This window comes from Lampetra fluviatilis, chromosome 38, assembly GCF_964198595.1.
Source record: "Lampetra fluviatilis chromosome 38, kcLamFluv1.1, whole genome shotgun sequence".
Classification (NCBI taxonomy): domain Eukaryota; kingdom Metazoa; phylum Chordata; class Hyperoartia; order Petromyzontiformes; family Petromyzontidae; genus Lampetra; species Lampetra fluviatilis.
The window spans coordinates 11670023-11693159 of NC_136312.1; the positions used below are offsets into that span (position 1 = coordinate 11670023).

Sequence of the window (23137 nt, forward strand, 5' to 3'; positions counted from 1 at the left end):
AGCCAGATGCTCTCCGAGCGCACGGCGTTGATTCTGAATGTGGAGGGAAAAACCGGAGGAACCCGGAGAAGAGTCCACGCGACCACGGGTGGAGAGAGACACCGCAAACTCAGAATATGCAGCAGCAGGCGTCAGGGTCGGGCTTGAACTCACCAGGCGAGGGAGGTAACCGCGTCCAGGCCACCGTGGCGCCCCAGTTAATAATTTGACCTCTTGAATGTTTTTACAGTTTGGCCACTTGTCCGACTGCTGCGTTGGAGCGATTGACAAAACGACCGCCTGATTGTTTGACCACACGACCGCCTGATTGTTTGACCAATGACCCGTTGATAGTTTGACCAATTGATCCCATGACCGTCCTCACCACCTGTCCGGTTGGCTGTTTGACCATTAGACTGTTTTGACCGATTGACCAAATGACCGATTGCTCGTTCGACCTATCGATCCTTCGATCATTTATCCCTCTTTACCGTTTAACCATTAATTCCACGTACCGACGGCCGGTTTACACATTTGACACAAAGTTATTCGACCGCGCTGGGACCGATCGACCTCCGTGTGACCCCCAGTGTGACCCCGGTATGACCCCGGCGTGACCCCGGCGTGACCCCTGTATGCCCCCCCGCCCAGCGGCAGGCAAAGGCCGGCGAGGCGCGCCTGCGCGAGGCTCGAGCACGGAACGAGCTGCTGCTCACGCTGGCGGCCGCCAACTCCTCCGTGGAGCGTTTCCACGACTACGACCTGCCCAGCATCATCGACGTGAGCTCCACGACCCCCACCGTGACCCCGCTGGCCCTGACCCCCTGACCCTGACCCCCTGGCCCTGACCCCGTGGCCCTGAATGTAGAGCAGCAGCCAAGTACTCTCTAAGTGCGCGTTGTCGATTAAAACATTTGGAGGAGAAATACTGGAGGGACGCGGAGAAAAGTCCACGCGACCACCACGGGGGGAGAGAGCGAGCGAGAGAGACACGCAAACTCCAAACACGCCACAGGCGTCATCAGGGTCGGGATCGAACCCACGACCTCCTGCGTACCAGGCGACGGAGTTAACATCTTGGCATGCGCTCTCCCCCACCCACCGATCCCCCCCCCCGCCCCCCCGTCCGCCGCCAGTGCTGCGACGTGGCATTCCACGCGCGGCTGTCCGAGGCGCTCTCCCTCTTCGTGGGCGCCGGCTGTGCCGCCGACGCGGCCCAGCGGGGGGCCCTGGGGGCGCTGCGCAGCGCCGTCGGGGGGCTCGACCCCCGCGCCTGCAAGCGCCGCTTCCTGCGCTCGAGCGGGGACCTCTTTGCCCGCCCCCCCGAGTTCCCCTTCCGCCCCCACCTGGGAGACGAGGTGAGAGGGGCCGGCCGCCTCCGCTGCCCTCCCACCGCCGCTGGTCTCGCCCCCACCCCTCGCCTCGTCGTCGCCCACTCACTTGCTCGACGACCTCGCTGCCCCGTTGATTGGCCCACTGGTTGACCCATTGGTTCACCCATTGGTTGACCAACTGAGCGACTGGTTGACCAACTGACCCATTGATTGACCAACTGATTGAACCACTGACACTTTGGTTGACCCTCTGACCCACTGATTAACCAACGGACCCACTGATTGTCCCACTGGCCTCTGGATTGACTTTCTGACCCATCGATTGACAAACCCACCAATTAACCCACTGAACTACCGATCCATTGAGTGACCCGCTGACTCATTTATTGACCCACCGACCCATCGATTGGTGTACTGCCTGACCCACTCCCTCTTTGACCCACTGACTGGTTTCCCCAGGTGACTTGTAGTTGCAGTCACCCCTTGTTATGCGTGGTCACCCCCGGTTACGTACGAGCGGTCTAGGTGAGCGAGCTGGTCTCCCCCGGTAACGCGCGGTTGCCCTGGTTACGTGCGAGCGGTCCAGGTGAGCGAGCTGGTCTCCCAGGCCAGCGTGCGCTCCGAACTGCGGGCGAGGCTGCAGCAGCTGAGGGCGCGCGTCGCAGCGCTGCACGCGGAGAGCCAGCAGGTACACGCTCCTCACCATCACTGCCATCACCACCATCACCACCAACATCACCATCACCACCACTATGATCACCACCATCACCATCACTGCCATCACTACCATCGCCAACATCAACAGCACCACCACTATGATCACCACCATCACCACCAACATCACCAAGATCACTACCATTACCAACATCACCATCAATATCACCAACACTATCAACATCATTACCATCACCAACATCGTTACCCTCATCACCACCATAAACATCACTACCATCACCATCAGTGGGTGAGTGGAGAATGTGTGAGTGGGTGAGTTGATGAGTGTGGAAGTCGGTGAGCGTGTTAGTGGGTGAGTCGGTAAGTGGGTCAATGTGTGAGTGGGTGAGTGGATGAGTGTTTGAGTCGGTGAGTGTGTGAGTGGGTGAGTCGGTGAGTGGGTGAATGTGTCAGTGTGTGAGTGATTGGGTGAGTGTGTGAGTGATTAAGTGGGTGAGTGATTGAGTGGGTGAGTGATTGAGTGTGTGAGTGAGTGTGTGAGTGTGAGTGATTGGGTGAGTGTGTGAGTGAGTGTGTGTGAGTGACTGTGTGAGTGTGTGAGTGAGTGAGTGAGTGACTGTGAGTGAGTGAGTGTGTGAGTGAGTGAGTGACTGTGTGAGTGAGTGAGTGATTGGGTGACCTCTTGACCTCGGAGGTGCGGGCGTCCATGGAGGAGACGCTGAGCGCCCTGCGGGAGGAGACTCCCGGCGAGGGCCGAGTGGCACAACCCTGGGACGGACGCGGCACCACCTCCACCTCCTCCTCCACCTCCTCCACCTCCACCACCCCCTCGACCCCCTACTCGACCCCCTCCGTCACCACAGTCGCCACCGCCACCACCAACAACAACTACCACCACGGCAACCACGGCAACCACAGCCACCACAACCACAGCTCGCCCCCGACGAGATACCACGGCGGTCGGCACGACGCCGAGAACTTCTACTTCACAGTGAGTTGGTCATTGTCGTCATCATCGTCATCGTCATCATCGTCGGCCATGGTCAATCAACTGCTAGATGAAGGCCTCCTATCCAAAGCCGTCACCTCCGAAATTCTCAAGTTACTCTATATGTGACAAGTCTATGGGTCTCTGTGTGACGAGTCTATGGGTCTCTGTGTGACGAGTCTATGGGTTTCTGTGTGATGAGTCTCTGGGTCTCTGTGTGATGAGTCTATGGGTCTCTGTGTGACGAGTCTATGGGTCGCTGTGTGACGAGTCTTTGGGTCTCTGTGGCTAGGAGATGTTAAAATCCCTCGCCTGGTTTGCAGGAGGCCGTGGGTTCCATCCCGACCCTGGCGCCTGCTGCTGTATATTTGGAGTTTTTGTGTATCTCTCTCCCCGTGGTCGGGTGGATTTTTCTCCGGGTCCTCCGGTTTTTCCCTCCCACATTTAGAATCTCACATTTCCACACGAGCCACTTTGTGGAGCTGTCATTTGTGACAGCCTGGTCGCTCTTGACGAAGAGCTACGCAGCTCAGCGGCGCATTCCCTGGCAAATGAAACGAATTAAGTTCGTAGTTTAGTAGTCGCCGTGGCTGGGGGCAGCTGACAAAACCCGGAGCGGAGTGCCGGATCTCCCCGGATCCGGCTCGCGGTCCACCCTCACCTGGTGCGCTCCGTTTCTCAGAAGCTGAAGGAGCTGCTGGCCTCAGGCCATGTCGTGTCCCGGCTGCAGGCCAAGCAGCAGCTGATTCACCGGGCGCTGGACGACGGTGGGTCCTCATTGCCACCACCGTCACCACCACCACCGTCATCATCACTGTCACCACCACCACCGTCATCACCACCGTCACCACCACCACCGTCATCACCACCATCACCACTGTCACCACCGTCACCACCACCGTCAACACCACCACCGTCATCATCATCATCATCACCACCACCACCGTCACCACCAGCACCACCGTCATCATCACCACCGTCATCATCACTACCAGCACCACCGTCATCATTACTGTCACGACCACCGTCATCATCACCACCACCGTCATCATCATCATCACCATCACCATCACTCGCGTCACCACCATCACCACCACCATCACAACCACGATAAACAAATACAAATATCTCCCCTATAGCCTTAACATACTGTTGGAGCAAGTGTTGTTAGCGAGTAGCAGCACCTATGAGTCCTGGTGCGAGTCTCGTGAGTCCTGATCCGGGTCACGGCAGTCCTGATCCGGGTTTTCTTGAGTCCTGATCCGGGTCCTTGTGAGTCCTGATCCGGGTCACGTCATTCCTGATCCGGGTTCTCATGAGTCCTGATCCGGGTTTTCGTGAGTCCTGGTCCGTGTCTCGTGAGTCCTGATCCGGGTTCTTGTCTTCACAGGTGCAGCGGGCGATCCCAGCAGCGCTCGGTGAGACTCGTCACGCGTGACGCTGAGAGCACAGAGCTCGACTCACACACACACAAAGACAAAGACCCCCCACGTAGCCTTGACAGATTGTTGGGGCAAGTGCTGTCAGCGAGCACCTATGGAGACCGACACAGCACACGAGGGGGTGGGTGGCCAGCACCACGCCCGGCCACCTTTGTCTCCCCAGTGGCGATCTTTACAGATCGCACTGGGTACTCATTTAAGGCTGAGTCGACCTAGGGGTGGCTCAGGACCGGTTCAAATATTCGCCACTGTTATTGACGGTGAGCGGGAACCGAACTCGACGGGTCCGTCGCGCAGCGCACGTCCCGCTACCTACACACAGAGTGGAACATATTTCGCACCCTACGTAGCCAACCACGCAAATCGGAGGTGCGGAGGATCGGACAACAAACTAAACACAACAACAACAACAGCAGCAGCAGTTCTAAAGAAATGAGTTTGTCAATCTCGATGATGATGACGATTTAAAAGTGCGGTACGGCTCCCAGTGGCTTCGTAACACGGGAAGGAAAAGAGCGTTCCAGACGGCCCCAGAAGCGGCGCATCCGAAAGTGCCGCGCGACGAGGCGGAGGCCACCACCGCCTGTGCCGGTGGCCGAGCCAGAAGCAGCCGCTGTGAGGATGGCGATCGCAGGGCACACGCGTGGCGGTGCCGCGTGGCTGGTGCCACGTGGGCAGCCGAGCTCATGGCCGGTGGCTCACGTGCGGCGAGCGCTTTGTGCGCGCCGTGGGGAGGGGGCGACCTTCTAACAGCGTCCCCGAGTCTGTGCTGCCCCTGTGCTGCCCCTGTGCTGCCCCTGTGCTGCCCCTGTGCTGCCCCTGTGCTGCCCCTGTGCTGCCCCTGTGCTGCCGTCTCTCTTCTAGACGATCCTCAACAGTCCTCACCATAAGTCTTTGTTATTGTATTCTTGTTTATTGGTGCTGTTGTTTACTGTTTATTGGTGCTGTTGTTTACTGTTTATTGGTGCTGTTGTTTACTGTTTATTTGTGCTGTTGTTGTTGTTGTCGGGGGGTCAAGGACTTCGTTTGCCCCCCCAAAACCGCATCGCGAACGCGGCCGGAGGCGACCCTCGGTCATCGGCCTGCGGCTCTTTGGGGGAGACCTCCTCACTTATATCCAGGTAACACTCACTCACCCCTCACCTACACACAGGCACCCCCACTCACTCCTCACCTACACACAGGCACCCCCACTCACTCACCACCTACACACAGGCACCCCCACTCACTCACCACCTACACACAGCACCCCCACTCACTCATCACCTACACACAGGCACCCCCACTCACTCACCACCTACACACAGGCACCCCCACTCACTCACTACCTACACACAGCACCCCCACTCACTCATCACCTACACACAGCACCCCCACTCACTCACCACCTACACACAGGCACCCCCACTCACTCACCACCTACACACAGGCACCCCCACTCACTCACCACCTACACACAGGCACCCCCACTCACTCACCACCTACACACAGGCACCCCCACTCACTCACCACCTACACACAGCACCCCCACTCACTCATCACCTACACACAGGCACCCCCACTCACTCACCACCTACACACAGCACCCCCACTCACTCATCACCTACACACAGGCACCCCCACTCACTCACCACCTACACACAGCACCCCCACTCACTCATCACCTACACACAGGCACCCCCACTCACTCACCACCTACACACAGGCACCCCCACTCACTCATCACCTACACACAGCACCCCCACTCACTCACCACCTACACACAGCACCCCCACTCACTCATCACCTACACACAGGCACCCCCACTCACTCACCACCTACACACAGCACCCCCACTCACTCACCACCTACACACAGCACCCCCACTCACTCATCACCTACACACAGGCACCCCCACTCACTCACCACCTACACACAGCACCCCCACTCACTCATCACCTACACACAGGCACCCCCACTCACTCACCACCTACACACAGGCACCCCCACTCACTCATCACCTACACACAGCACCCCCACTCACTCACCACCTACACACAGCACCCCCACTCACTCATCACCTACACACAGGCACCCCCACTCACTCACCACCTACACACAGCACCCCCACTCACTCACCACCTACCCACAGGCACCCCCACTCACTCACCACCTACACACAGCACCCCCACTCACTCACCACCTACCCACAGGCACCCCCACTCACTCACCACCTACACACAGCACCCCCACTCACTCATCACCTACACACAGGCACCCCCACTCACTCACCACCTACACACAGCACCCCCACTCACTCATCACCTACACACAGCACCCCCACTCACTCACCACCTACACACAGGCACCCCCACTCACTCACCACCTACACACAGGCACCCTTGCTCACTCACCACCTACCCACAGGCACCCCCACTCACTCCTCACCTGTGTGTGTGCATGCGTGTGTGTGCGTGTGTGTGTGTGCGTGCATGTGTGCATGTGTGAGTGTGGTTAGCGTTACGCTGCGCTACGAACCCGACGATCACAGTTCGATTCTCGCTTACGTCCAAGACCAGTGACAATTATCTGAATCGATTGTGGGCCTCCCCTAGATCGACTCATCCAAAAATGAGTACCTGGTGCGGTGTATACGCATCGCCACCTTGGAGACAAAGGTGGCCGGGCGTGGTGCTGGCCACCCTCCCCGTTGTGTGTCGTGACGGTTTTCATAGGTGCTTCGATAACAGCACTTGCCCCAACAATCTGTGAAGGCAACACGGGGGATCTTTGTTTTTGTGTTCTCCAGGAGTCGGGTCACGTGATCCCCACCGTGGTGGTGAGCTGTGTGCGCTTCATCAACCTGTACGGTGGGTAACCCACGTGGTGCACCACCTGCACCTGCACACCTGGTGCACCACCTGCACCTGCCCACCTGGTGCACCACCTGCACCTGCCCACCTGCTACTCACCCACCAGCCCACCTGCACACTTGCCCACCTGCACCTGCGTGTTTACCTACCTGTCTAACTACCCGCCTACCTGTCTACCTGCCCCCTATACACCTGTTTACCTACCTGTGTGTTTAAATGCCTGCCTGTATAACCATTGTCTTGTCTATCTACCTGCTAAATTGTCTACCTGCCTGCATGCCTCACTAACCATCCGGCTGTCTATCTACCTGCCTGCCTACCTGCATGCTTAGCTGGATACCTGTATACCTGTCTACCCAGCTGCATACCTGGCTGCCTGTCAACCTACTCTCCTACCAATGTAACTCTCCTCCCACCTGCCTACTTGCCTGCCTACCTACCAATGAGACTCGTCCTCTACCCTGGTCCCTTGAGTACTCCGCTGGTCACCCGCAATCTACTCCTGACACCAGCGAGTACCCCTGTTACTCGCGACCTGTGCCCCTGGTCCCCAGGGATGCATCAGCAGGGGATATTCCGGGTCCCTGGGTCACAGGCGGAGGTCAGCGAGATCAAGCACGCCTTCGAACGAGGTGACCCAAGTGCCTGGAAATCACACAAACTCCACTCACTCACTCACTCTGTAGAACAGGGGGAGATCACACAAACTCCACTCACTCACTCTGTAGAACAGGGGGAGATCACACAAACTCCACTCACTCTGTAGAATAGGGGGAGATCACACAAACTCCACTCACTCACTCTGTAGAACAGGGGGAGATCACACAAACTCCACTCACTCACTCTGTAGAACAGGGGAGATCACACAAACTCCACTCACTCACTCACTCTGTAGAACAGGGGGAGATCACACAAACTCCACTCACTCACTCTGTAGAACAGGGGGAGATCACACAAACTCCACTCACTCACTCTGTAGGACAGGGGGAGATCACACAAACTCCACTCACTCACTCTGTAGAACAGGGGGAGATCACACAAACTCCACTCACTCTGTAGAACAGGGGGAGATCACACAAACTCCACTCACTCACTCTGTAGAACAGGGGGAGATCACACAAACTCCACTCACTCACTCTGTAGAACAGGGGAGATCACACAAACTCCACTCACTCACTCACTCTGTAGAACAGGGGGAGATCACACAAACTCCACTCACTCACTCTGTAGAACAGGGGGAGATCACACAAACTCCACTCACTCACTCTGTAGGACAGGGGGAGATCACACAAACTCCACTCACTCACTCTGTAGAACAGGGGGAGATCACACAAACTCCACTCACTCACTCACTCTGGAGAACAGGGGGAGAGCACACAAACTCCACTCACTCACTCACTCTGTAGAACAGGGGGAGATCACGCAAACTCCACTCACTCACTCACTCTGTAGAACAGGGGGAGATCACACAAACTCCACTCACTCACTCACTCTGTAGAACAGGGGGAGATCACGCAAACTCCACTCACTCACTCTGTAGAACAGGGGGAGATCACACAAACTCCACTCACTCACTCTGTAGGACAGGGGGAGATCACACAAACTCCACTCACTCACTCTGTAGAACAGGGGGAGATCACACAAACTCCACTCACTCTGTAGAACAGGGGGAGATCACACAAACTCCACTCACTCACTCTGTAGAACAGGGGGAGATCACACAAACTCCACTCACTCACTCTGTAGAACAGGGGAGATCACACAAACTCCACTCACTCACTCACTCTGTAGAACAGGGGGAGATCACACAAACTCCACTCACTCACTCTGTAGAACAGGGGGAGATCACACAAACTCCACTCACTCACTCTGTAGGACAGGGGGAGATCACACAAACTCCACTCACTCACTCTGTAGAACAGGGGGAGATCACACAAACTCCACTCACTCTGTAGAACAGGGGGAGATCACACAAACTCCACTCACTCACTCTGTAGAACAGGGGGAGATCACACAAACTCCACTCACTCACTCTGTAGAACAGGGGAGATCACACAAACTCCACTCACTCACTCACTCTGTAGAACAGGGGGAGATCACACAAACTCCACTCACTCACTCTGTAGAACAGGGGGAGATCACACAAACTCCACTCACTCACTCTGTAGGACAGGGGGAGATCACACAAACTCCACTCACTCACTCTGTAGAACAGGGGGAGATCACACAAACTCCACTCACTCACTCACTCTGGAGAACAGGGGGAGATCACACAAACTCCACTCACTCACTCACTCTGTAGAACAGGGGGAGATCACGCAAACTCCACTCACTCACTCACTCTGTAGAACAGGGGGAGATCACACAAACTCCACTCACTCACTCACTCTGTAGAACAGGGGGAGATCACGCAAACTCCACTCACTCACTCTGTAGAACAGGGGGAGATCACACAAACTCCACTCACTCACTCTGTAGGACAGGGGGAGATCACACAAACTCCACTCACTCACTCTGTAGAACAGGGGGAGATCACACAAACTCCACTCACTCACTCACTCTGTAGAACAGGGGGAGATCACGCAAACTCCACTCACTCACTCTGTAGAACAGGGGGAGATCACACAAACTCCACTCACTCACTCTGTAGGACAGGGGGAGATCACACAAACTCCACTCACTCACTCTGTAGAACAGGGGGAGATCACACAAACTCCACTCACTCACTCACTCTGTAGAACAGGGGGAGATCACACAAACTCCACTCACTCACTCTGTAGAACAGGGGGAGATCACACAAACTCCACTTACTCACTCTGTAGGATAGGGGGAGATCACACAAACTCCACTCAATCACTTTTCAGGACAGGGGGAGATCACACAAACTCCACTCACTCACTCTGTAGAACAGGGGGAGATCACACAAACTCCACTCACTCACTCTGTAGGACAGGGGGAGATCACACAAACTCCACTCAATCACTTTGCAGGACAGGGGGAGATCACACAAACTCCACTCACTCACTCTGTAGGACAGGGGGAGATCACACAAACTCCACTCACTCTGTAGGACAGGGGGAGATCACACAAACTCCACTCACTCACTCTGTAGGACAGGGGGAGATCACGCAAACTCCACTCACTCACTCTGTATAACAGGGGGAGAGTTTTCCAAACCTGGACAGTGTGCTCATGGCCGGCTCTAGTTTGATAGCAGAGGTCTTGCGCCAAATCAGCCGAGCGGCATTATCTTTTCATCGGCTGCGTACCACTGTGTGGAAGCTACCTGGTCTGTCGCTATGCTGCAAAACGTGGACCCCCTAATGGAGCATTTAGGCTGGGTTGTCTACAATCCATCCTGAGTTTAACCAGACTGGATTGTGTGAGGAGCTTACAGATCCTTTAAAGATTTGCATTAAGTCCCATCGGTGAGATCCAACGGCAGGCAAGGAAGGCTGTATTGGCTGGGTCATGTAGCGTGCATGCCCAGCCACCGCATGCCTAAACAGCTTTTGTTTAGCCACATAGAGGCTAAATAGGCGCGGCATGAGATAGAGAGAAGGAGTGATGTGGTTACAGGAGGATGTGGAGCTGAGTGGACTTGCCGATGACTTGTACCAGCGGTGTTAAGATCGGCCTCTGTGGAGGAGGCTCGTGAAGGACGCTGCTACTGTGCCGTTGGAGGCAGTCGCACTCCAGCAACAACAGAGGGCGGAGGAGCGACGCTCACAACAACGAGCAGAGCGCCGGGTGGCTAAAGCACAGCAAGTTGGCAGCAGGTCATGGGACATACCCAGGTGCCACCGCCACTCGGTGGCAAACGGCGGCCGTCGTCGTCCTTGTGTGTGTGCGCGAGCGCCGTAGGTGAGGATCCGCTGCTGGACGAGTCGGGCTGCGGAGACGTCAACTCGGTGGCGTGCGTCCTCAAGCTCTACTTCCGCGAGCTGCGCACGCCCCTCCTCCCTGCAGCCGCCTTCTCACGCCTCCTGCTCGCCTGCTCCGGTCACAGAGACACCCACCCACCCGCACCTCCACCCACCCACCCGCACCTCCACCCATCCTCACCTCCACCCACCCACCCTCACCTCCACCCGCCGACCCTCACCTCCACCCACCCACCCACCCTCACCTCCACCCCGCCCACCCGCACCTCTACCCATCCTCACCTCCACCCACCCACCCTCACCTCCACCCGCCCACCCTCACCTCCACCCACCCACCCTCACCTCCACCCGCCCACCCGCACCTCCACCCACCCTCACCTCCACCCGCCCATCCGCACCTCCACCCGCCCCCCACCACCCCCATCCCTCACCATCCCTCACCATCACCCTCCTCCACCCCACCATCCACCACCACCCACCATCCCCCACCCACCTACCCACCATCCCCCCCCCACGCCCCCCTACACGCTCCACCATCGTGTGACTGTTTTACCTGTGACTGTCAGCATGATCGTGTCACTGTGGAGGGGGCTCGTGAAGGACGCTGCTACTGGGCAATTGGAGGCATTCGCCCTCCAGCAACAACGGAGGACAGAGGAGTGATGCTCACGACAATGAGTGGTGGCCGGGCAGCTAAAGCGCAGCGAGTTCGCACAGTGAGGGCACGCAGGTGGTGCTTCTGACAGTAATCTTAGTCAGCCTATCCTTGGCACCTGCGTCTGTCCCGTGACCTTCTGCCAGCAGCGAGCCTTTAACACTTCACGTGGCCTCGGTGAGTGGGTTGGTGGATGGGTGGGTGAGTGGGTAGGTCAGTCAGTCGGTGCGTTGGTGGGTCGGTAGGTGGGTCGGTGGGTGGGTGAGTCTGTCGATGGGTGGGTAGGTGAGTGGACGGGCAGGTGGGTGGGTCGTCGATGGGTGGGTGGGTGAACGGGCGGGCAGGTGGGTCGGTCGGTGGGTTGCTCGGTTGGTCAGTCGGTCGGTCGGTTAGTGGGCTCGGCCGCTTGCCAGTCAACCAGGAATCCAGCCAGTCAGCAAAACCTTGTACCTAACACAAAGCGGTATGCGTGACTGTTGGGAGTGACGCCCGTGCTTACGTGGCCGTGTCCGCTGGCGCCGTGCATGTCCAGGCACCGAGGGCCCGCTGGAGGGGGCGGTGCGGATCCGCTCCGTGATGCAGGAGCTGCCGCCGCCTGTCGCCGTCGTGCTCCGCTTCCTCTTCGCCTTCCTCCACCAGTGAGCCCAACCGCCCCCACCGCCCCCGCAGCCCCCACCGCCCCCACCGCCCCCACCGCCCTGCCCTCGGCACATGCTGCCAAAATCGCTGCTTTTTATCCGCACCCCCACCCTCCCCTCGCATGCGAGCGCTGTCTGCCGGCGGCCATCTGTAGACACCGGCGGCCATATTTAAACACCGCCGGCCATTTTTAAACACCGGTGGCCATCTTTAAACACCAGCGGCCATCTATAGAGACCGGTGGCCATCTTTAGACACGGTCGGCCATCTTTATACACCGGTGGCCTTCTTTGGACATTTGGTGGCCATCTTTAGACACCAGTGGCAGGCCCAGCTTACCGCGTGGGACGGTTCGCCCCCCGGTCTCGTGTGGTAGACAGGGGCAGCGTTAGACAGGGGCAGCATGTGGTAGACAGGGGCAGCTTGTGGTAGACAGGGGCAGCGTGTGACAGGGGGCAGCGTTGTTGGGTTGCGCGCGTTGCGAGACGCACCAGTGATGTACAACTTCCCGACCGTGTCACATCGGCGCGACCGCCACCACCGCCGTCACAACTATCACCGCACCAGCTGTGTCACATCGGCGCCACCGCCACCACCACCATTGCCGCTATCACCGTCCAGACGTTTACCAATCAGCACCACCACCACCACCGCTACCACCACCACCACCACCGCTATCACCACCACCGCCACTACCGGCTGTCACCTCCCCGACGTTGCCTGATCGGTGCCATCTTCACCACCACCGTCACAACTATCACCTCTATCACCGCACCAGCTGTGTCCGATCGGCGCCACTGGCACCACCACCATCACTATAACAGTTATCACCACCCTGACAGTGCCCGATCGGCGCCACCGCCACCAACACCACCGATTGTTTTGATTGCCCACCGTCTCTACCCCCCCCCCCCCCCCACCGTGTGCCACCTCAGCCTAGCACAGCTGAGCGACGAGAACCTGATGGATGCCTACAACCTGGCCGTGTGCTTCGGCCCCACGCTGCTGCCGGCGCCGCCCGCCTACGACGAGGCGTCGGTGACGGCGCGCGTCCACGAGGCGTGCAGGGCCCTGATCGCGCTCGGCGGCGCCGCCTTCCCCGGGCCACGCCGCCTGCCGGGACCGCTCTACGAGACGTGCATGGGCCTGGAGTGGTGCGCGCCCGCCACGGCCGCCGCGATGACGATCACGACGGCGATGACGACGATGATGACAATGATAATGACGATGATGACAATGATAATGACGATGATGACGATGATGACGATACTGACGATGGTGACGATGATGACAATGATAATGACGATGATGACAATGATAATGATGATGATGACGATGATGACAATGATAATGACGATGATGACGATGATGACAATGATAATGACGATGATACTGACGATGATGACGATGATGACGATACTGACGATGATAACGATGATGACAATGATAATGACGATGATGACAATGATAATGATGATGATGACGATGATGACAATGATAATGACGATGATGACGATACTGACGATGACGATAATGACGATGATACTGACGATGATGATGATGATGACGATACTGACGATGATGACGATGATGACAATGATAATGACGATGATAACGATGATGATGATGATGACGATACTGACCATTCGATGAGCCCGTCCGGCTCAATCACTCGTGTGCTTGGCCGGTACCGGACCGGGGGAGGAGTGGTGGCGCAGCGGTCGGTGCTCACCACAACCACTACTGCCACAACTGCTACTGCCACCACCAACACTACTGCCACTGCCATAACCACTACCACCACCACCACCACCACCTGCTACCGCCACCACCACCATCTGCTACCACCACGACTGTCACCACCACCATAGCCACAACCACCGCCAACCTCCACCACCACCACCACGCCACCACCGCCACTACCACCACCACTGGCCACAGTCACCGCCACCACAACCACCTCCGCCACGACTACCACTGCCACCACCACTGCCACTGCGACCACCACCACCTGGCAGCGACGATTGAATTTGTTTGGCCATGTCAGGTGGTGGAGAGCTTCACAGCAAACCACGTGGCCGTATCATTACCTGGCCTCGGCCGTGCACACATCGGCAATGTTTCTTGAAAGCGGCGTGTGGCAGCAGCAACCGCTCGCACCTGGCTCTCCCCTAGGTCAACTCGGCCTCAATTGGTGGGGTGAGACAAAGGCGGCCGGGCGAGGGATCGCGGTTGTTTTCTTTCTTTCTTCCGGGCCACAGCAACCGGCACCACCACCACCGTCGTGTCGGCTCTGTTGACACCACTTGCCCCACGACGCTATCCGTCCGGCGCGGGCTACCTGGGGGACCTTTGCCTGTACGTGTGTGCGTGTCACAGCGATGGTCAGGACGCGTACAGCGAGGCGAGCACGGTGGACGAGGAGGAGGAGGTGGAGGAGGTGGAGGAGGTGGGCGAGGCGGGCGATGGTGACGATGGCGATGAGGAGGAGGACGCGGCGGCGGCGGCGGCGATGGACGAGGAGCGGGCGGCGAGCGACCGCGGTTCTTCCCTGCCGGGCCGGCACACCACCACTACCCCGGGTGGCGCCGCGCCGGGCTGGTGGCGGCGCGAGTGGGTACCACGTGGCCCCACCGCGGGCGGCGTGGTGCCCGCAACGCTCGTGGAGATGAACCACGGGTGGGTGAGCCTGGGGAGGGGGGGGGGGACGCTGCTGCGTGTGGGGGTCCTGCCGCCAGCGCCGCCTTCATCCACCCACAACGGCCCCGTGTGCTTCACCCGCACGACCACTCACACCCCCCTCTCATGTTCACCCCCCCCCTCGTTTACCCCCCCCCCCCTCGTCCCCCCCTCTCGTCCCCCCCCTTCTCGATTCCTCCCACCAGGCACGGCCCAGCCAGTGAACCGGTGACCCTGCAGAGGCCCTGGGTGATGGAAGTGGGGGCCCCGCGGCCCCGGCTGCCCCGCACGGAGCCGGCCCCCTCGGCCGCACGAGGGGGGGCGGCATGGGGGTGGGGGGCGGGGGGCACGGTGGGAGGGCCCCCGAGGGGGACCACCGAGGAGGATGAGCCGCGGATCGCGCCGAGACAACGGTCGCCACGTCGCTGCGTAGGCCGCTCACTCACTCGCTCACTCGTTCACTCACTCGCTGGCTCACTCACTCATTTGCCCACTTACTCGTTGGCTCACTCACTGGCTCACTCACTCACTCACTCGCTCACTCGTTCACTCACTCGCTGGCTCACTCGCTCACTCACTTTCCCACTTACTCGCTGGCTCACTCACTGGCTCACTCACTCACTTGCTGGCTCACTCACTCACTCGCTCACTCGTTCACTCACTCGCTGGCTCACTCGCTCACTCACTTTCCCACTTACTCGCTGGCTCACTCACTGGCTCACTCACTCACTTGCCCACTTACTCGCTGGCTCACTCACTCACTCACTCGCTCACTTGTTCACTCGCTGGCTCACTCGCTCACTCACTCCCTTGTTCACTCGCTTGCCCACTCACTTGCTGGCTCACTCACTGGCTCACTCACTCACTCGCCCCCTTGCTCACTCGCTTGCCCACTCACTCGCTGGCTCACTCACTGGCTCACACACTCACTCACTCGCCCCCTTGCTCACTCGCTCGCTCATTCACTCACTCGGTAGCTCACTCACTCGCTGGCTCACTCACTCGATGGGTCGATCACTCAATTTGCTCACTCATTCGCACGTTAGCTCACACACTCACCTGCACCTGCTCGCTCACTCGCTCCCTCACTCATTCTCCTGCTTCCTCACTCATTCTCTTGCTCACTCGCTCACACATTGGCTCACACACACTGGCTATGGTGGCAAAGTGGTGACACACCTCAAAGCAGCAAGGAGCCTGGGTTCGATTCCCGACTGGGGCGCCTTGCTGAGTGGAGTGTGCATGTTTAATCCCTGTTCTACAGAGTCTGAGTATGTGAGAGTGTGCGAGAGCCTGTGTGTGTGGGGAGCGGTGGTGTAGCGGTTAGTCCGCTGAGCTACGAACCCGGCCACCCGAAAACGATTCCCGCTGACGCCCAATACCAGTGACGAATAACTGACTCGATCCTGGGCCTCCCCTAGGTCGACTCGGCCTCAAATGGGTACCCGGTGCATTGTGTAATAAACATCGCCAGGTCGCTTAATAGTTCAGTGGGCCTTACCTTAATAGAGCATTTTTTAGGGTTAGATGGCGTAAATATGAATGTGTTGTGAAACCCTCCACCACCAATTGGTGAGGCTGTGTCATGCAAACAGAACGAGGCGCGTGGTGAGGCGCGTGGTGAGGCGCGTGGTGAGGCGCGTGGTGAGGCGCGTGGTGAGGCGCGTGGTGAGGCGCGTGGTGAGGCGCGTGGAGAGGCGCGTGGTGAGGCGCGTGGTGAGGCGCGTGGTGAGGCGCGTGGTGAGGCGCGTGGTGAGGCGCGTGGTGAGGCGCGTGGTGAGGCGCGTGGTGAGGCGCGTGGTGAGGCGCGTGGTGAGGCGCGTGGTGAGGCGCGTGGTGAGGCGCGTGGTGAGGCGCGTGGTGAGGCGCGTGGAGAGGCGCGTGGTGAGGCGCGTGGTGAGGCGCGTGGTGAGGCGCGTGGTGAGGCGCGTGGTGAGGCGCGTGGTGAGGCGCGTGGTGAGGCGCGTGGAGAGGCGCGTGGTGAGGCGCGTGGTGAGGCGCGTGGAGAGGCGCGTGGAGAGACGCGTGGTGAGACGCGTGGTGAGGCGCGTGGTGAGGCGCGTGGTGAGGCGCGTGGAGAGGCGCGTGGTGAGGCGCGTGGAGAGACGCGTGGTGAGACGCGTGGTGAGGCGCGTGGTGAGGCGCGTGGTGAGGCGCGTGGTGAGGCGCGTGGTGAGGCGCGTGGTGAGGCGCGTGGAGAGACGCGTGGTGAGGCGCGTGGTGAGGCGCGTGGTGAGGCGCGTGGTGAGGCGCGTGGTGAGACGCGTGGTGAGGCGCGTGGAGAGGCGCGTGGTGAGGCGCGTGGTGAGGCGCGTGGAGAGGCGCGTGGAGAGGCGCGTGGTGAGGCGCGTGGTGAGGCGCGTGGAGAGACGCGTGGTGAGGCGCGTGGTGAGGCGCGTGGTGAGGCGCGTGGTGAGACGCGTGGTGAGGCGCGTGGTGAGGCGCGTGGTGAGGCGCGTGGTGAGGCGCGTGGAGAGGCGCGTGGTGAGGCGCGTGGTGAGGCGCGTGGAGAGGCGCGTGGTGAGGCGCGTGGTGAGACGCGTGGTGAGGCGCGTGGTGAGGCGCGTGGTGAGGCGCGTGGAGAGACGCGTGGTGAGGCGCGTGGAGAGACGCGTGGTGAGGCGCGTGGAGAGGCGCGTGGTGAGGCGCGTGGAGAGGCGCGTGGTGAGGCGCGTGGTGAGGCGCGTGGAGAGGCGCGTGGAGAGACGCGTGGTGAGACGCGTGGTGAGGCGCGTGGTGAGGCGCGTGGTGAGGCGCGTGGAGAGGCGCGTGGTGAGGCGCGTGGAGAGACGCGTGGTGAGGCGCGTGGTGAGGCGCGTGGTGAGGCGCGTGGTGAGGCGCGTGGTGAGGCGCGTGGTGAGGCGCGTGGTGAGGCGCGTGGAGAGACGCGTGGTGAGGCGCGTGGTGAGGCGCGTGGTGAGGCGCGTGGTGAGGCGCGTGGTGAGACGCGTGGTGAGGCGCGTGGAGAGGCGCGTGGTGAGGCGCGTGGTGAGGCGCGTGGAGAGGCGCGTGGAGAGGCGCGTGGTGAGGCGCGTGGTGAGGCGCGTGGAGAGACGCGTGGTGAGGCGCGTGGTGAGGCGCGTGGTGAGGCGCGTGGTGAGACGCGTGGTGAGGCGCGTGGTGAGGCGCGTGGTGAGGCGCGTGGTGAGGCGCGTGGAGAGGCGCGTGGTGAGGCGCGTGGTGAGGCGCGTGGAGAGGCGCGTGGTGAGGCGCGTGGTGAGACGCGTGGTGAGGCGCGTGGTGAGGCGCGTGGTGAGGCGCGTGGAGAGACGCGTGGTGAGGCGCGTGGAGAGACGCGTGGTGAGGCGCGTGGAGAGGCGCGTGGTGAGGCGCGTGGTGAGGCGCGTGGAGAGGCGCGTGGTGAGGCGCGTGGTGAGGCGCGTGGAGAGGCGCGTGGTGAGGCGCGTGGTGAGACGCGTGGTGAGGCGCGTGGTGAGGCGCGTGGAGAGGCGCGTGGTGAGGCGCGTGGAGAGGCGCGTGGTGAGGCGCGTGGTGAGGCGCGTGGAGAGACGCGTGGTGAGGCGCGTGGTGAGGCGCGTGGAGAGGCGCGTGGTGAGGCGCGTGGAGAGACGCGTGGTGAGGCGCGTGGTGAGGCGCGTGGTGAGACGCGTGGTGAGGCGCGTGGTGAGGCGCGTGGTGAGGCGCGTGGAGAGACGCGTGGTGAGGCGCGTGGAGAGGCACGTGGTGAGGCGCGTGGTGAGGCGCGTGGAGAGGCGCGTGGTGAGGCGCGTGGTGAGGCGCGTGGAGAGGCGCGTGGTGAGGCGCGTGGTGAGACGCGTGGTGAGGCGCGTGGTGAGGCGCGTGGAGAGGCGCGTGGTGAGGCACATGGAGAGACGCGTGGTGAGGCGCGTGGTGAGGCGCGTGGTGAGGCGCATGGTGAGGCGCGTGGAGAGGCGCGTGGTGAGGCGCGTGGTGAGGCGCGTGGTGAGGCGCGTGGTGAGGCGCGTGGTGAGGCGCGTGGTGAGGCGCGTGGTGAGGCGCGTGGTGAGGCGCGTGGTGAGGCGCGTGGTGAGGCGCGTGGTGAGGCGCGTGGTGAGGCGCGTGGTGAGGCGCGTGGTGAGGCGCGTGGTGAGGCGCGTGGTGAGGCGCGTGGTGAGGCGCGTGGAGAGGCGCGTGGTGAGGCGCGTGGTGAGGCGCGTGGAGAGGCGCGTGGTGAGGCGCGTGGTGAGGCGCGTGGTGAGGCGCGTGGTGAGGCGCGTGGTGAGGCGCGTGGTGAGGCGCGTGGTGAGGCGCGTGGTGAGGCGCGTGGTGAGGCGCGTGGTGAGGCGCGTGGTGAGGCGCGTGGTGAGGCGCGTGGTGAGGCGCGTGGTGAGGCGCGTGGTGAGGCGCGTGGTGAGGCGCGTGGTGAGGCGCGTGGTGAGGCGCGTGGTGAGGCGCGTGGTGAGGCGCGTGGTGAGGCGCGTGGTGAGGCGCGTGGTGAGGCGCGTGGTGAGACGCGTGGGGGCTCCTTCTCCTCCTGCCGCTGCCGTCACCTCCCAGGGTGGGGCCACCGCGCCGGGCCTCGGTGGCCACCCTGCGGGCAGCAGCAGCGGCGACAGGGACAGCTTCGGTGCAGCGGGTGGCGCCACGGTGGCGCTCGGTTTGGTGGGGCCTGTGGACGGTGGCACCGCCACCACCACCGCCGCCACCGCCACCGCCACCACCACCGCCGCCATCAACAGCAGCGGCAATGTCTACCCACACAGGACTCCGTGCCTGTCGGTTCCAGGTGATGATTGGCACGGCTGGCTACGCTACGGCGCGGATAGAAGTTCTACTCCCGTGCAAGTCGAGGGTCGCCTCAGCGTTGCCCAGCATTCCTAATATGGAAAGAGCCAGAACCCTGATGTCACGCTAACTCCCTAGCGCTCCCATTAAACATCATGGGCGGGTGACGTCACTCCTCATGGAGCACCCCACCCCCCCTCATTAATAATCATGAGCGGGTGACGTCACTCCACATGGAGCACCCCCCCTCATTAATAATCATGAGTGGGTGACGTCACTCCACATGGAGCACCCCCCTCAATAATCATTCTTGGATGTTTTAATCGAAAAGAAACCAGATGGCTCAATGGGACACTGTCTACAGGAAAGCCACCCATACGGATGCCTACCTAAAACCTGACTCCCACCACCATCCATCCCAGAAGAATTTCGTCATCAAACCTCTACACCATAGAGCTCGATGCATCTCCGACCGTCACCACCTAGCCGGTGAACTGGAACACGTACACCAAGCTCCCAAGGTGGATGGATATTCAGACTACACAATCCGTAAAGCTATCACCCCAAACGTTGGGAAAGAACCATCTGAGGACCCAATCAAAACCATCACCTTGCCATACATAGCAGGGGTCACTAACAAGATTTCCAAAATCATGAGCAAACACAAGATCCAGGTTTGATTCAACACAGTACATAAAATTCGTAATCTGATCCCATCTGTGAAGGATGTGATCCCTGACATGCAATATCTCGGCGTCTACAAACTCAGCTGTGTCTGCGGCAGTAGTTACATTGGGGAAACTAAGCGACATGTCTCGGACCGTGTTCGTGAACACAAGGCAGATCTGAAACACGGCAGGACCAATATTTCTGCCGTGGCTGATCATTACTTTAATGCGGCTGGCTCACATGAAGTAGATTTCTCTAAGACGAAGGTACTTTGAAGGCCTGAGGGCTATCAACAAAGATTCGTTCACGAAGCCATCCATATATATAGACACAGACACAATTTCAACCGAGAAGATGGGTACAAACTGAAAAATAATTGTAAGGACATTTTCAACCAGTTTAAGTCATTACTGGCTATGATGTTCCCATCCTACCACCTTCTCCTTTGTAGTCTCCATCGCCTACGCAGTTTGTTCACTTTCATTTCGAAGTCCAAAACGCCAAGGGCACCGCCAACAAGCGGAACCGTTGTAGGTGTGAGTAGAGCAACATTGTTGTTGGGGGTGAGGGGGCCTCGTCTCACGTGCCCGCCCGCTCTGCCGTCTCTCAGGGGGCGGCCGTGACGGGGGAGGTGGCAGCCACAGGAGGCCGCTCCTCCAGCGAGGCGGAGCGGAGGGAGACGGAGACGAAGACCCCTTCACGCCGGTGCCACGCTCACCACCAACCACGCTCACCACCAACCACGCTCACCACCAACCACGCTCACCACCAACCACGCTCACCACCAACCACGCTCACCGCCAACCACGCTCACCGCCAACCATGCTCACCGCCAACCACGCTCACCGCCAACCACGCTCACCGCCAACCACGCTCACCACCAACCACGCTCACCGCCAACCATGCTCACCGCCAACCACGATCACCACCAGCCACGATCACCACCAACCACGCTCACCACCAACCACGCTCACCACCAGCCACGATCACCACCAACCACGCTCACCGCCAACCACGATCACCACCAGCCACGATCACCACCAACCACGCTCACCACCAACCACGCTCACCGCCAACCACGCTCACCGCCAACCACGCTCACCGCCAACCACGATCACCACCCGCCACGATCACCACCAACCACGCTCACCACCAACCACGATCACCACCAACCACGCTCACCGCCAACCACGATCACCACCAACCACGCTCACCACCAACCACGCTCACCACCAACCACGCTCACCACCAGCCACGCTCACCACCAACCACGCTCACCACCAACCACGCTCACCACCAACCACGCTCACCACCCGCCACGATCACCACCAACCACGCTCACCACCAACCACGATCACCACCAACCACGCTCACCGCCAACCACGATCACCACCAACCACGCTCACCACCAACCACGCTCACCACCAACCACGCTCACCACCAGCCACGCTCACCACCAACCACGCTCACCACCAACCACGTTCACCACCAACCACGCTCACCACCAACCACGATCACCACCAACCACACTCACCACCAACCACGATCACCACCAGCCCACGCTCACCACCAACCACGCTCACCACCAACCACGATCACCACCAACCACACTCACCACCAACCACGCTCACCACCAACCATGCTCACTACCAACCACGCTCACCACCAACCACACTCACCACCAACCACGATCACCACCAGCCACGCTCACCACCAGCCACGATCACCACCAACCACGCTCACCAAAAACCACGCTCACCGCCAACCACGATCACCACCAACCACACTCACCACCAACCACACTCACCACCAACCACGCTCACCACCAACCATGCTCACTACCAACCACGCTCACCACCAACCACACTCACCACCAACCACGTTCACCGCCAACCATACTCACCACCAACCACGATCACCACCAGCCACACTCACCACCAACCATACTCACCACCAACCACGCTCACCACCAACCACACTCACCACCAACCACGCTCACCGCCAACCATGATCACCACCAGCTACGCTCACCACCAGCCACGCTCACCACCAGCCACACTCACCACCAGCCACGATCACCACCAACCACGATCACCACCAGCCACGCTCACCACCAACCACGATCACCACCGACCACTCACCACCAACCACGTTCACCGCCAACCACACTCACCACCAGCCACGCTCACCACCAACCACGCTCACCGCCAACCACACTCACCACCAGCCACGCTCACCACCAACCACGCTCACCACCAACCACGCTCACCGCCAACCACGATCACCACCAGCCACGATCACCACCAACCACGCTCACCACCAACCACAATCACCGCCAGCCACGCTCACCACCAACCACGCTGAAACAACAACAACCGCCATTCGCCACTAAGTGGCGGTGACGTCACCACGACGCTTGTGCCAGGCCAAGTGCACCTTGAGGCCACGTGAAGTGTCGAACGCCCACTGGCAGGAGGTCACGGGGCAGACCCAGCAGGTGCCACGGGTCGACTGACCGAGATGACCGAGATGACTGGCTGATGCACCACCTTTGCCCCCTACTGTACCAACTTGCTGTGCTTTAGCCACCCGGCGCTCCGCTCGTTGTTGTGAGCGTCGCTCCTCCGCCCTCCG

The 23137-nt window shown here is 60.1% G+C and overlaps 1 protein-coding gene across 1 annotated transcript in view; it reads left to right on the forward strand.

The window, feature by feature from the left end:
- LOC144945698 (rho GTPase-activating protein 4-like) overlaps nucleotides 1-23137 on the forward strand; it is a 49331-nt gene that overhangs the window by 22379 nt on the left and 3815 nt on the right. Inside the window, exons 7-22 of the mRNA XM_078874266.1 lie at nucleotides 631-759; nucleotides 1116-1337; nucleotides 1900-2001; nucleotides 2683-2979; nucleotides 3659-3743; nucleotides 4367-4394; nucleotides 5437-5539; nucleotides 7207-7267; nucleotides 7825-7902; nucleotides 11135-11272; nucleotides 12342-12447; nucleotides 13384-13602; nucleotides 14828-15127; nucleotides 15334-15556; nucleotides 19607-19835; nucleotides 21114-21208. Of these exons, the coding sequence (XP_078730392.1) occupies nucleotides 631-759; nucleotides 1116-1337; nucleotides 1900-2001; nucleotides 2683-2979; nucleotides 3659-3743; nucleotides 4367-4394; nucleotides 5437-5539; nucleotides 7207-7267; nucleotides 7825-7902; nucleotides 11135-11272; nucleotides 12342-12447; nucleotides 13384-13602; nucleotides 14828-15127; nucleotides 15334-15556; nucleotides 19607-19835; nucleotides 21114-21208 (2415 nt within the window). The remainder of the gene's footprint in view (nucleotides 1-630; nucleotides 760-1115; nucleotides 1338-1899; nucleotides 2002-2682; nucleotides 2980-3658; nucleotides 3744-4366; nucleotides 4395-5436; nucleotides 5540-7206; nucleotides 7268-7824; nucleotides 7903-11134; nucleotides 11273-12341; nucleotides 12448-13383; nucleotides 13603-14827; nucleotides 15128-15333; nucleotides 15557-19606; nucleotides 19836-21113; nucleotides 21209-23137) is intronic.